Here is a 13666-nt window from a genome sequence, read left to right on the forward strand (position 1 = left end):
TGACTTTGGACCGATTTAACATATACTTCTTGCGGAATTATCGGTAATTCTTCCCTATTAATGTTCGCTTTTTCTTTTACCCTTTGTTTGGTTTTTCGTTTATTTCCCTTACGCGTTCGTATAATTTACTAACCTTTTCTTTGCGTATATTAACGTAATAGTTCATTACCTGCTGTCGTAAATCTATTTCATTTAATCGATTGTAGTCGACTGCTCTTAAAATATTCAGCTATAACGGTCGTAAATATTTTATAAAAATCATTTCCAAAGTACAAACTATATTTTACATTCGGGATTAAAAATTCTTTAAGAAAATTAAGTATACGATCGACAAAATTATTTTCAGATATTTCTGCATTCATTCTCGTTTCAGTATTTTTCAAATAATTTTTGTATTTTAACTTTCTCGGATTAATTTTAATTATTATAATTTACCGGATCCAATATCGATATATCGGTTGTAGTATTACCTTCAAAGTTTGCACGTATCGTTTAGTCATTATATTCTTCTATTTGATATATTTTCCCAAACCGGTTTTCTACCTGTTGAATTTCATTATCGTCTAAATTTACTACCGCCGATCGATCATCTAATTCTGGAAAATATACACCGTACGTTTCGTTCGCTAACCGATCGTTCTTCGGTACTATTACCGGAGTTATTTCCTAAATTTTTGTTTATCCTTTCGTTAATATTTAACCGAATACGCGATAACACATAGGCATTCTGATTTTCTTTCCTTTTTTGCTGTTTCATAATCAAATTTCTCTAATTTTAAAGCCATCTGAGCGATTTTGAACTCGGCTCTTTAATTGACGGCCTGCGGTCGGTAAAAATTATAAATTTGCTACCGTAAAGATACGGGCGAAAATATTTAGTCGTCTAAACTATTGCGAGTAACTCTTTTTCGATAGTCGAATAATTTTGTCCGGTTTCATTAAGGGTCCACCGTCTTTGTTTTGGCTTAATATTGCACCCTTGCTACGTTACTAGCATCAGTCGTAAGACAAAATCCGGGTGTTGTAGTAACGGTTCATCCGATAAGATATTTTTTTATTATTCAAAACATTTAACGTAATCCACGTCTTAAATATTTCTTTAAACGTTTAGTTATATTTGCAAAGTTTTTAATAAATTTTCAGTAATAACCTTAAAATCCGTTTATTTCCTTCGTTGTTTTAGGTGTTGGATATTTTTTATCGCTTCTGTCTTTTTGGGTTCGGGTTAACTCATTCCGGTGTTACAATATGCCCTAGCTATCCTATTTCTTTCCTTAAAAATTCGGTTTTATCTAACTGTATTTTTAAATTTGCAAACCCGAGTCTATCGTACTTCTTTTAATCTTAAAATACGCTCCTTGAAACCGGTAAAATAAACTAGGCAAATTTCATTCTGTACTGCCTAATGCATTATTCATAACAGTTTGAAACGGTGGGCTATTTTTTAATCCAAAAGGCATTATGTCCTATCTCAGTGGAAAATGCAATTTTTTCTACGGCGTCTTGGTCCATTTCTACTCGATGGAACCCTGAGACTAAATCTAACGTCGTATAGCATCGTCTAATTTATCCAAATTATCTGTTACATTTGGTAATGGAAATTTATCGTCGATCGTTTTACTATTTAAACCCCTAAAGTCAACTGCTAATCTAAGTTTCTGTTTGCCTGAAGCGACGAGTGTCTTTGGTATTAACTAAATTTGTGAATTCCAGGGTGAATGTGAAGGCTGAATACTTTTTTGTTTTAACATGTCGTTAATCTGACTTTCTATTTCTTTCCTAAATTTTTTTGGGTAGTATAATTGCAACTGTATACAGTTATTTCATCTGTCCTCCTAATTTTATGTTTAATTTGATCTGTAAACGTTAAATCGTTTCTATCTACGCGAAACATATATGCATTTTCTTTTATTAAATTAATTATTTCTTCTTTTTCTTCATTATTCGTACGATCGGTCCTAATTTTTGAAAAATTTAACTCTTTCATTTGATTAATCAAATTAAAATTATTACTAATATTTTTCCTAATTTTTCTTTTATTCTTTCCATTCCTAATACCGATTTTTTCCTTATCTTTATTAATTCTATTCGTATTACTAATATTTCTTTTATCTCTGGTAATTTTAGGCGACCTAGCATTACAATTATCTATCGTAATTTTACTGACTTCCTTCTTCATTTTGCTAATTAAATTAAAATTAGTAGTAGTTCCTAACATATTTTCCGGCAATGTATGTTTATTATTATAAACATACATTGCCGATAAACACATCTTTCGTGAAAGTATTATGTATACCGATTTGGTGAAGTACAAGTTTTCTGAAAAGTTTTCAAATACTCCTGTTCCTGACCGCAACGCGGTTCGAACTCTTATCGAAAAATTCGGATAACAGGCTCTGTTAAAAACGCTGATCGAAGCGAAAGACCGCCTTAACTAGACGAAAAGAAGCCGGTTGATATTTTGTATGCTATGGCCGAATGTCATCAAAGGTATCGCGTAAGTTAACACGGCAGCAAAATATAGGACTTGCTACTGCCCGTAAATCTGTAAGAAAGGAACCGAAACTTTTCCCTTAAGAAGTAATGCGTGTACCGGAATTGAAACCTACAGATCGTGCCGAGAGACTAAATTACTGTCGACGATTTAAACGTTTATTGTGACTTTGCCGGTTTCTACGGGGGAACGGCGAAACAAGTAGTGTATCGCAGCAGAGCGCTCACGATTGAAGAAATAAAAGCTGCAACAACGGCGTACGTAGGAAATATTTCTAGTGGTTAACGCGTCTTCCCAAATCAGCTGATTTGGAATTCGAGAGTTCCAGCGTTCAAGTCCTAGTAAAGCCAGTTATTTTTACACGGATTTGAAATACTAGTTCTTTGGCGGTCGGGTTTCAATTAACCATACATCTCAGGAACGGTCGAACTGAGAATGTACAAGACCACACTTCATTTACACTCATACATATCATCCTCATTCATCCTCTAAGAATTATCTAAACGGTAGTTACCGGAGGTTAAACAGGTAAAAGAAAGAAGGTGAGCGGTAGAATTAAATAAATGAATAATATTTAAAGTGGCCTCTAGTACTGCCGCGGAATGAAATACGGTATGCGCGCGCGTTTTAGTTAGAATCATTGAATTAAATAAACAGAAAATATTGTATTTAAATACAATGATAAATATTTTAAATTACGTTGTTCGGATAAGCCGTGCATAAGAATAAATCCGCGACAAGAAAGTCCTACAACTGTGTTGTCAGCTATTTTCCATCAGACTACCGATTATTTAATCCACCTCAGAACAAGAACTGAAGAACACAATATTTATGTGGCTCATTGTTCAGACAAATTTTATTTTTTCTCTAGGCATAAAGTAGCTTGTACAACGATAGAACAAGCGTATTGAAAAGGGATCATGTCGTAAAATTATTTTATTTACGCGAATTCTATCGATATATATTTAAAATCAATGTTTTGATACTCATTTACTTACCCTCATTTCATATCTTTCAAATGAATAAATCTAATTCTGCTACAATTAGAAATTAACTTTTTAATATTTAAGTATAAGTTACCTTTAGTAAAAAATTTAAATCCAATACATATAAACCGGCCGGCTCCATTTTCAATGGTTTTTGCGTACCGATTAATAACATTTTGATGCCGTGTTTAAACCATGTCGGTTTATTTTGCCACGGGTTTGAAGCTATTGCATTCCATAGATTTTCACTCTAGAACCAAAAAAAAATATATATATATAATTTTTACACGTAAAAAAGTACTATGTACCACGCTCACGCATTCAATAATAAGATATCTAGAATTATTTTACCGTGTTTACTAGATATTGTCCCATAACGCAAATCATTCCATAACAGCCGACTGTCGCTAAATACGCCATCACATATTTTCCTTTCCCAGAAATTTCATTGTTCTGAAAAATAACAAATTTAAAAATATAAATATATAAAAATAAATCTTACGTAAGTTACTTTTTAAAATTAATAAATAATAACAAAGTTATTAAACCGTTAAATTCCTTTCTGACCCTTGAAAGGGAAATTTCTTAAATGCTCCTATCACAAAATAATTTATTATTTAGCGTAAAATTACTTGGGGTTTAGTGTAGACAACTTTTGAAACTATGTAACAGCTAATATTAAAAAAAAAAAAAATGTTATGCGACTGTCATTTTAGCCAGGCTTGTCATAACGTGACTTTTTGTATTAAAATTGTATTTTTTTCAATACCCTTTAAAATAATGCGTCTCAACTTCTATTTAAAATTGCGATTGGTCTCCGGTAGTGATCTCATATCGGAAATATATGAATGTACAAAATTATTTCGGTAAAACTAGGTAGCTGAATTTAACTGTAAATTACTGTCGCATCCTTTCTTGCTCGTAACACTAACGAAAATCTCTCGACTACACTCGAGAATTTTTGGAAAATTGAAGAAGTCAGTAGTAATTCTTCACTTAATGAAACCTCTACATGTGAAAAACGTTTTCAATCCAACACTACTTCCAAATAATCAAGGCAAATTTGTCGTATCGTTGCCGCGCAAAGATAACAGCATTCAACTTAGGCGATTCTTTTGTTAATGCTAAAAAGTTAACCGAAGAATTGAATAAGTCAGAACAGTTTAACGTAATTAATAATATAAATAAAGATGTATCTAGGGAGTTAAGGATTCGCTTAAAAGAAAGTTAATGTTAATAATTTGATGAAAACGATTGTTAGCGAAATCAATCCGAAGAAATTTTGTTATTTAGTAAAAATAAAAATAAAGTCCATTCTTTAAAAAGTAATGAGAATAACAGTACTATTAATATGAAACTGTATCGACACATATTTTCTGAAATGTTAATCCGGTAAAAAGGGTTGATAGTAACGGTAAATTAAACTGAAAAATCCAAAACCGTCGTGTAGTAGTGGTAAAAATAAAAACGTTGATATTTCACAGAGTAAAAATAACAATATCAGCGATATAAAAAAGGGTAAAAAGAATTTTAGTGAGATTTATTTTATCGCAAAGTAAAAATATAACAAAATCGGATTCATCATCGTCTTGTCGGTGTACTAGCGATGCAGATTCTGATTTAGAAACTGATACAAGTAAATCTACCGGAATTAGCTCGAGTAGTTCAGATACAGATTTAGATACTAAGAGGAAATAAAAAAAAAAATAATAATTATGTTAGACACAAAGAATGTGAACGCGATAAAAAAAAAGAAAGAAATTAAAAAAAGGATACAAATTCGCATCGTAAAAAAAATATTTTGATAATAGAAATGGATTAGGTCAACGCATTACAATATACCGCGCTAGATGTGCCTATCGTTGCAAATTCTATACAAAGAAATTTCTTTCTGGAAACCCATTATTGTCCTAAGAAAACCTTTACGACACTTACAATCGGTATATTTGTAATGGTCGTAATAAAACATTTAAAATTAGACGGGCACATTAGTAAGCATTATCAATAGAATACTTAGAATAATTTAAACCGAACCGAGGTATTAACATCTGGCCCGGAGGACCAAAAACGTCGAATAATTTGCCGCTTTGCTTTAGTACCTCGGTCGGGTTTAAATTATTTTATTCGCCGGTTCATCGAAATAAATACAAGTCTTTGTTTTTGATTACATCCGAAGTTATTTTTATTCTAATATTCAAACTTAACGCTTCATATACGTAACGTTGTTATAAATTAATTATACGCGACTTAAATAAATTTTGAGTCTCTGATGGCTGATACTATTTTTCTCATTGATACGAGAATTGGACTTAAGAGATTTATTAAAGACTTATTGTAGCTTAGTAAATCCAAACTCCCAAAACAATCGTTAAGATTTCGGTGAGTTTGCCGTCGATTGAAAACATCAAAAATCGAAAATCAAAATTCAAAAATTTATTTATTTATATTTATTCAAAAAGTCATCGTCCGAATCGAAAAAGTACAGATAAGTATGAAAGGCAAGATAACAGTTGTTATGTATTTTTCCTACTTAATTTTCTCAAATACAACATACAGCGTTAAATATTTTATTCCTTTACTAATATTGTAATTAAACGATAGAACTTATGAAAGAAGAAACAGATTTTTTTAAAAAAACAAATATGAAATCGTCGAGAAATAATTGGAGATAAACAAATTTTTTATACGCTTAATAACATAAATTTTACGATAAAAAATTCGTCAAATTTTCTCAAATTGGTTAATTGAAAATAGAAAAGCTCTTGCCGGCCCGATTTCGTACTCAAACAACTTCATAAATCCTAATAATTGATGATCCATTAGCGAGTGTTCTACTTCTTTACTCGGTTTTGAAAGACGATAATTCCCGATGCAATTCGTATGAGTTCTAAATAGCTCTAGTTCTAAACCCTAATTACTCATTTATAAGAACTTCTGCGGTATAAAATAATTTGATGCGATTCGGGAGTATCATGCAAAATAATGTGCATCTTAATTTATACGATTATTACTGAATTTTTCTTGTATATATACCTAATTTTTTACAATGTTTAAAGTTAATGAAAAAACAGTTTGATCTATTATTTTTAGTTCGTTACAATATCAAACGATTCGACGATTGAAAATAATTAGTTAATCGGCTAAAAATATATTAACGGTTTGTAATTTCTTCGTTTCAGAAATTAATTCTATTCTAGAAAGAATGTTGTGTAATTTAAAAGTAGCAAAACAAAACGTAAATTTCGTTCGCAAAATTGAAACGTGTTTTAATAATTTTTTTATTCACAAAGTTAACTTTTTCTAAGATAATTAATGCACCAATTAGAGGCAGTATCGGTAGTTATGATACCTTAGAACGAAGGTGATATTAGAAATAATTTCCTCGCTTTGAATTTTCAAAATAACGAGGAAACATTTTGTTAAAGGTGAAATTACATGCGATTAATATTGCGTATCTTTTTAACCGTTAGGATCATATGATAAATACACGGTCATTCACGGGAACCGGATGTTTTTGAAGTGGGTTGTACTCGAACGTTCGTGGTGGGAGGGGCACGTGGCTGATGTCTGACGTTTCCTTTGTTCATAGCATTTGCATTTTATTCGTTGAGATGGAGCCGTGGACGCTAAATCAACGCCTGTACGCGTATGACAGTTTTGTGCGAAATGACGAATCCGTAACTGCTGCTCAGCGAGATTTCCGCCGTCGGTTTAATATCCATCGTAATGCAAGCGTCCCTTCTCGTAACACAATATTGCGACGGGTAAACAACCTTCGAACAAGCGGTTCAATATTGAAGAAAAAAACACCGGGTCCCCGACGAACTGCTAGCACTCCGGAGAACATCGAACTCCGGAGAACGATTAAGGGAAGCCATTGTCAGAAGTCCACGCCGCTCTATTCAGAGGCATTCAGCAGCGCTTCAAATGAGCACAAGTACGGTAAGATCGTACGGTTCTGCATAAAGACCTGCATTTCCATCCTTACAAGATAGCCGTCGTGCGGCAGTTAAACGAGCAAGATTTCACGCAGCGATTACAATTTTGTCGACAAATGCCTACCGTTTTTGAAGAAAATGAAAATTTGTTATCGTTAATGAGTGACGAAGCCCGTTTTCATCTGAATGGCTTCGTCAATAAAGAGAATTGCCGGTATCGGGCAGAAAGAAACCCACATCAACTTTACGAGAGACCACATACCTTATGTTGTCAGAGAGACAACGTAGCCCAAAGGTGACTGGTGTGCAATAGGAAAGAAATGACGAATTTCTATATATCTTGAATTTTTATATTACTATTAAGTTTTTTTAAATTACTATTATTACCTGAAACATGCAAAATAGCACGACACTGAAATGGAAGCATATCAGTTGATTATATACCAACAAGGAAATTTTCAATGAATTATATACATCTTTAACTTTCCTGAAAAAAATAAAAAATAAAATTTTCCAATTAAAAATACGCTCACGACCAAGTTGTAGAATCTGCGTCTTTCGTTTATTAGATTCTTGCTCTGAATCCCACTCAGGCTTAGTATTTTCACCCTAATCGTGAGCCTAATCGCCTCACGATTTTCTCTAGTCAGATCTTTCATTAAAGACTGTAATTGAAAGATTAGCTTATAGTCGCCCGTATTTATTTTACCGTAGATACAACATATTTTACATAGAAATCTACGAATGATCTTTGGCTCTAAAAATCTATAGACTTGCACAAATCTATTTAATCAATTTATTCATGATGAAGCCAGAAAAATTACTCGAGGGTTTTACCCTTAATATATTATTAATTCGAAAGAAATTTAGGTGGAACATTAAAATACATAGTAAAGAATTATGTAAAAATATTATTTTACTCGTCGTGTAAAAAGTTTTGAAATAAGTGATCTAAGGTGACAGCATCTCTCGATTGTCTTGACCTACAGTATAATGCATCAATGTCATTTACTCAGAAATCATTGTAAAAAAATTTAAAAAATGCTATTAATTCAAGCCGAATGAGTTTTTAATTTATAAAAACGTGCTGTCAAATAATTATCCGGCGATCGTATGTATGAATCGTGTAAATCTATATTTACAAAATAAAATATGTTACCTTATCCTTGAGTTTGCATTTATTAATGGACAATATTTGTTAAAAAAAAATAATAGTCGTGTAAGAAAAGAAACGATAAAATCTTTATTTATATCAAACCAGACCGCAAAACCTTTTTTTCTATAAAACTCTTCAAAAACCAATTAAACTTTTCTTTTTTACTAAAAATAATACGGTCTATAGGCGAATTGTTAAGTTAAATTAATTAATAAAGCTAAATTTTCTACATCCGTTAAAAATGTTCATAAATATCTGTTCAAAATTATTTTCAATAACGTCTTCTGAGTTGAGAATTATTTTGTAGTTATTTCTTTACGCTTAATGTATTTGTAATTTAACATTCCTTTATTTTAAATAATTAATACGCGGTTTTATAAAATCTATTTTTTATCTTATAATTTGATTTTATATTTATTTATATAATAATTTATATAAATATAAAATTATATAGCGTCACCTCCTGTATACTACCTGGCGCTCTCTTGCCAAAAGATCAACGGGTATGACGAAACCGTTCGATACGCGGAAGCGACTCTTGCGTGTCGCTTCTAGTTTCTTTGGAATCTTGGAATGCACCGTGGACATCAGCAGTCGCCGTCTGCTGGCCTTCGGCTGAGACTTTCGCAGTTTTGTCGGCGGCTCTCCGAAGCTGCTCGACATAGCTGAGTTTCCGGTCGATCATCATACCGAGGTACTTTGCGGCCGGCTTGGTCTCGACAACTTCGACCCCGACCCGCAGGGGAAGGAGGGTGTCGGTACTCTTCTTCGTTAGAACCACGATCTCCGTTTCCCTGAGGACTAGAGACAGGACATTCAAGATGTCCGGACGAGGCCTACAACGAAGCCAAAAGCCGAGTTTGAAAATCACCGACGTAAATGTCTACCGAGGCGTTTACATCGGCGGCATCTCAACGAGGCCTGGCTTATTACTGTGAGATGTAAAAGGTTATAGGGCGAAAGACGACTCCCGTTAAATCACATCAGGGCTACGAACGGGAGGGGTAGGTGTGGCGAACGGAAGCGTCACAAGGCGGGTGTCTTCCCCTACGGGGTTGGGATGACGACTAGAGACGATTCACGGTCGTCCAGCCAGGACTGATTCTGTCCATGGCTTGGGTGAGCCTCAGTTAGGTGCGCCCCACGTCGTAGTCTGCGACAAGTAACCCGACGTCGTTAGCGTACCCGACCGACATCCATTCTTCAGGCACTTCCAGCATCAGCAAGCCGAAAATAGACGGCGTTCCAAAGGTCGGGGCTGAGAATCGACTCCTGTGCCTCCTCTCACGTGATCACAGTCCACGCCGGCTTACCGCGGTCTCGTAAATGAGATCGAGGTTCCTCAGGTATGCATTCACCTTTCTGAGGAGGTATGGAGGCACGTAGAACGAATTCTCACGGGCCCGAATCATATCGCTGCACCGTGCAGAGTCGAACGCATTTTTCACGTCCTAAGTAACGAAAAGGATTACACGGCGCGAAAAATGATTGCGGTCTATTGCTCGCCACACTGCTTCAACAACCTCTTGGACTGCAGCTAGGGCCGACCGACCTTGCCGGATACCGTACTGGTCGGGTAACTAATCAGGCCACCTGCCTGATTCATCACTGCAACCGGTCTTTTCTTTAACAGCTTTCCGACAACAAAACGTAGAATTTACCTGCACTAATTCTAAGATTTCTTTTTTAATCGATGTTATTGAACCTTTCCCCTAAAGAATATAATATTCTGTAAAAATAAGATAAAAAATTAACACTTACTGTATTATTAAGAGATGATGGCGATGTATATTTATTAAAAAATGTTTCAATTTTAATTCTATTTCCTTGTCGGATAAATCGCTATTAAAATTATTTTCATTCGTTTTATCGATTTCGTTATCCATATTTTCAATGATATCGCTTAAATATTCCAATTCAGAACAAATATAAACTAAAGAACACGTTTCTAATAATAACCATATCGCGATCAATGTTAAAGATACAGTATATATTATTATTTGCATAATTAAATTTAGAGTCAATATTATTGTATTTTCATTATTATAAATTGTAATCAATAAAAGCGACGGAAAAGGAGTAATCACTTCATTTAAATCAATTTTATCAGTATTTAACATGTATAAAATGTACGCAAGTGTTGGTACAACGCACATAAATCCCCAGTACACCACCATACCTACCGACATGAACCTGTAAATAAAAAACAAATTTGAAAAAAATTACTTTTAAGATTTATAAATTGACTTTCCATTTATTACTTTCAGTTACCCGATTTTTTTTGATATGATAAAAAATGAATTTTATAATAACGTTTGAAAAACATTAAAACCCATCGGGATTCGAACGTAGAACCTTCTGAATGAATTCTGAAACGCTACCGCTTTCCCAAAAAATATTTATAAAAAAAACCAAAATCTCAATGGACTTGCTCGTTTCTCATATCTCTAATTTTTTTCATTTGACTGATCGATGAAATAATTCATCTTCGAAGCTTACAAGGAAGCTTGTCCGTATATGCCCGACCGGGTATCGAACCTATCTACTGCGGATGAAAGGCCGAGACGCTTTGTATATTTATTTTCTATTATACAATTTTTACATATTTACAATTTTTTTCTTTTATTTTTAAGAGATGACTACTGTTTTCATGAAAATACGAGCTCTATTTAAATATAACACAGAAACGTTTGATTTTGCAGGACAGTTACGGTTTTATTGAAAGAGTTAATTTTGCTAAAAAAAAGCTGTTTTACAGTCTCTGTCTTTTTCAACTTGTAACATTGTAGTAATTCGTTCTTTTCCTCGTACGTAAAATATCGGCTTTAAAATTATTTAATATATCTTAAATTTGACTAACAATAGTAAAATTAATTTTGAAATAACAGCGTAATCTGTGTCCTTCCTAAGAGATTTTCGTGCTATTTCGTTTACACTGTCGTTTCAAACAGATTATGCCTTCGAAGGATGTTATTTTCACTGATAAAATCAAAATTAAACTTTCTACGGAACGGATGTGAAATTATAACTACAGATTTGCATTTAGCAAAGCGCAAAACACGCAGGGTTCGTGTTCAGAGGTCACCGACTTAGCTAGTGGCGCTCTCAAGCTGAAAAATAGGGAATCTATCTACGATCATGCGCGTAACTAACACTGGATTTTTTGTTCTTTGATTCTAGCCTTAAATCCAACATTCTACACCTCGTTCAGATGAGGTGTAAGATCCTGGCCCCGAAGGGGAAGACAATCGCCATGTGACGGATCTAAACGCCACACCACCTCCTCCGTACGTAGCCCTGAGGGGCTTTACCGGAGGTCATCTTCAAAGGCCTCAAAACTTAACTTGAAATATGACTTAACTTGGCCTCAAGACTTGTTAGAATATGACAAAGGTCACATTCTAACTCGCCTTAGTCAGGATGCCACACGCGGCATTCCCATCGCTGTAAGACGCCTATACAGATCCTACTGTTATCACAAGTCTTAAACAAGACCTTACCGATTGAGCCGATCAGCGAAACCCACCCTACGGTGGAGCGACCCAAACAAGCAATGCCAACGAGCGTGCAATAAGTAAACAACGCAAACACCATTAAACATTAATAAAACAAATCAGAACAGAAACCGATTGAAAGCTAAACAATCACAAAAAACTAATCGACTCAAACAAGAAAAAATTACAGAGGCTCCCAGCCTGTGACCACGTTGTTGTAAATCTAAAAATCAACTTTGCTACGCACCATATCCCGCACACGTACGTACACGGGACATTCATCCGATTTACAATCGTGTAACGCCGATTTTTTAACTTGAAAACAGTTAATACAGACTGGAGACCCCCTTTCTGCTTGGTCGGGCAATCCTTCATTTGATGACCCTTACCACCACAATAAAAACAATGTTCCTTTCCTTTACACACCTTAGCCGCATGACTAAACCGTTACACCGGAAACATCTACTCGCTCTCAAATAATCTTTAGCCTTAAAAGAATAAAAATCTACAAACAACCGACCACCCTGATCAAGAAAAGCTTGAGGAAAATCCTTATCTACTTCTACAACATAATGCACAGTACTACTACCTCTGTTGCCTGCCCGAAATACAATCTAGAACGCGCCAGCAAACTCCTTAGAGGTGTCACAACTACTGTTTTGTGACCTTTGGTCTCTCAAAGGAGACCAAAGGAGAGGCGAACAGACCTCCTACTCCCACTCAGCTCCATCGCAGAGTCCCGCATGACATTTACTTTCTTCAACCATCGTCGAAATGACGCTATACCTCACGGCTGCATGGGATCCATGTCCTCGGCAGCGCAGTCGCCATCCCGCCGACAGCCGACAGTGTCGTGTGCTCCTTCAAACTGCCCCTCTCAAAACGGCGCTACACCTCACGACTGCATGGTAACCAAAAAAACAGGTTACAAACAACCAACAGCCAATCAGAAAATACCAATATGGCTGCTGTTGTTAATGTGAATAACTGTATCTAAAGCCGAACAACAAAAAAATTCTAAGCCGAATACCAAGAAAGCCAACGATTACAAATATTTAACGCAAAACAAAAGAAAACTAAAAAAATTCCAAAAGAATACTCCCCGGGAGAGACCTTAACACATAAATCACCCACCGGCGAACAGCTCAAGTAACCTAAAACTACCTTTTTCCCCCTTCTCCCTCGGGCCGGTTATCCGATTAAGTATACACAGCCCGAGGAAATGTCCTTTGAGTAAAAGGACATTTCCTCACCACCCACCCACCTCTCCACCCACCTCCCCCCCCACCGACTCAATGTCCGGCACGGCAGGTCAGCCCCCTCGGTCGGATCTTTATTTTAATTTAAATGTTACCTGCCTCAAATCCCTAGAGCAGGAAACCGAGTCCAGCTATGCTGTCCCTAGACCCCACCCCAGGAACCGGGTCTCGGTCTTTTCATTGCCTGCCTCAAAACCCCCAGAAGGGAGGTCGGCCCGACTATGTCGTCCCCAACCACCAACCACGAGGCCGGGTCTCGGTCTTAATTTTTAATTATCCCAATATTCAATAAATTGTGTGCACCAGACTACACCACCGGGAAAACTCTTTCCACTCTGC

At 35.3% G+C, this 13666-nt stretch overlaps 1 protein-coding gene across 2 annotated transcripts in view; it reads right to left on the bottom strand.

The window, feature by feature from the left end:
• The window catches only part of LOC142331231 (uncharacterized), a 447558-nt gene that overhangs the window by 8527 nt on the left and 425365 nt on the right, over window positions 1-13666 (bottom strand). For both annotated transcript variants that reach the window (XM_075376980.1, XM_075376981.1), the window contains exons 4-5: window positions 3832-3933; window positions 3575-3730 (exon numbers count right to left, since the gene is read on the bottom strand). In XM_075376980.1, coding sequence (XP_075233095.1) covers window positions 3575-3730; window positions 3832-3933 — 258 coding nt within the window. The remainder of the gene's footprint in view (window positions 1-3574; window positions 3731-3831; window positions 3934-13666) is intronic.

The sequence above is a fragment of the Lycorma delicatula genome, chromosome 10 (assembly GCF_047948215.1).
Source record: "Lycorma delicatula isolate Av1 chromosome 10, ASM4794821v1, whole genome shotgun sequence".
NCBI lineage: Eukaryota > Metazoa > Arthropoda > Insecta > Hemiptera > Fulgoridae > Lycorma > Lycorma delicatula.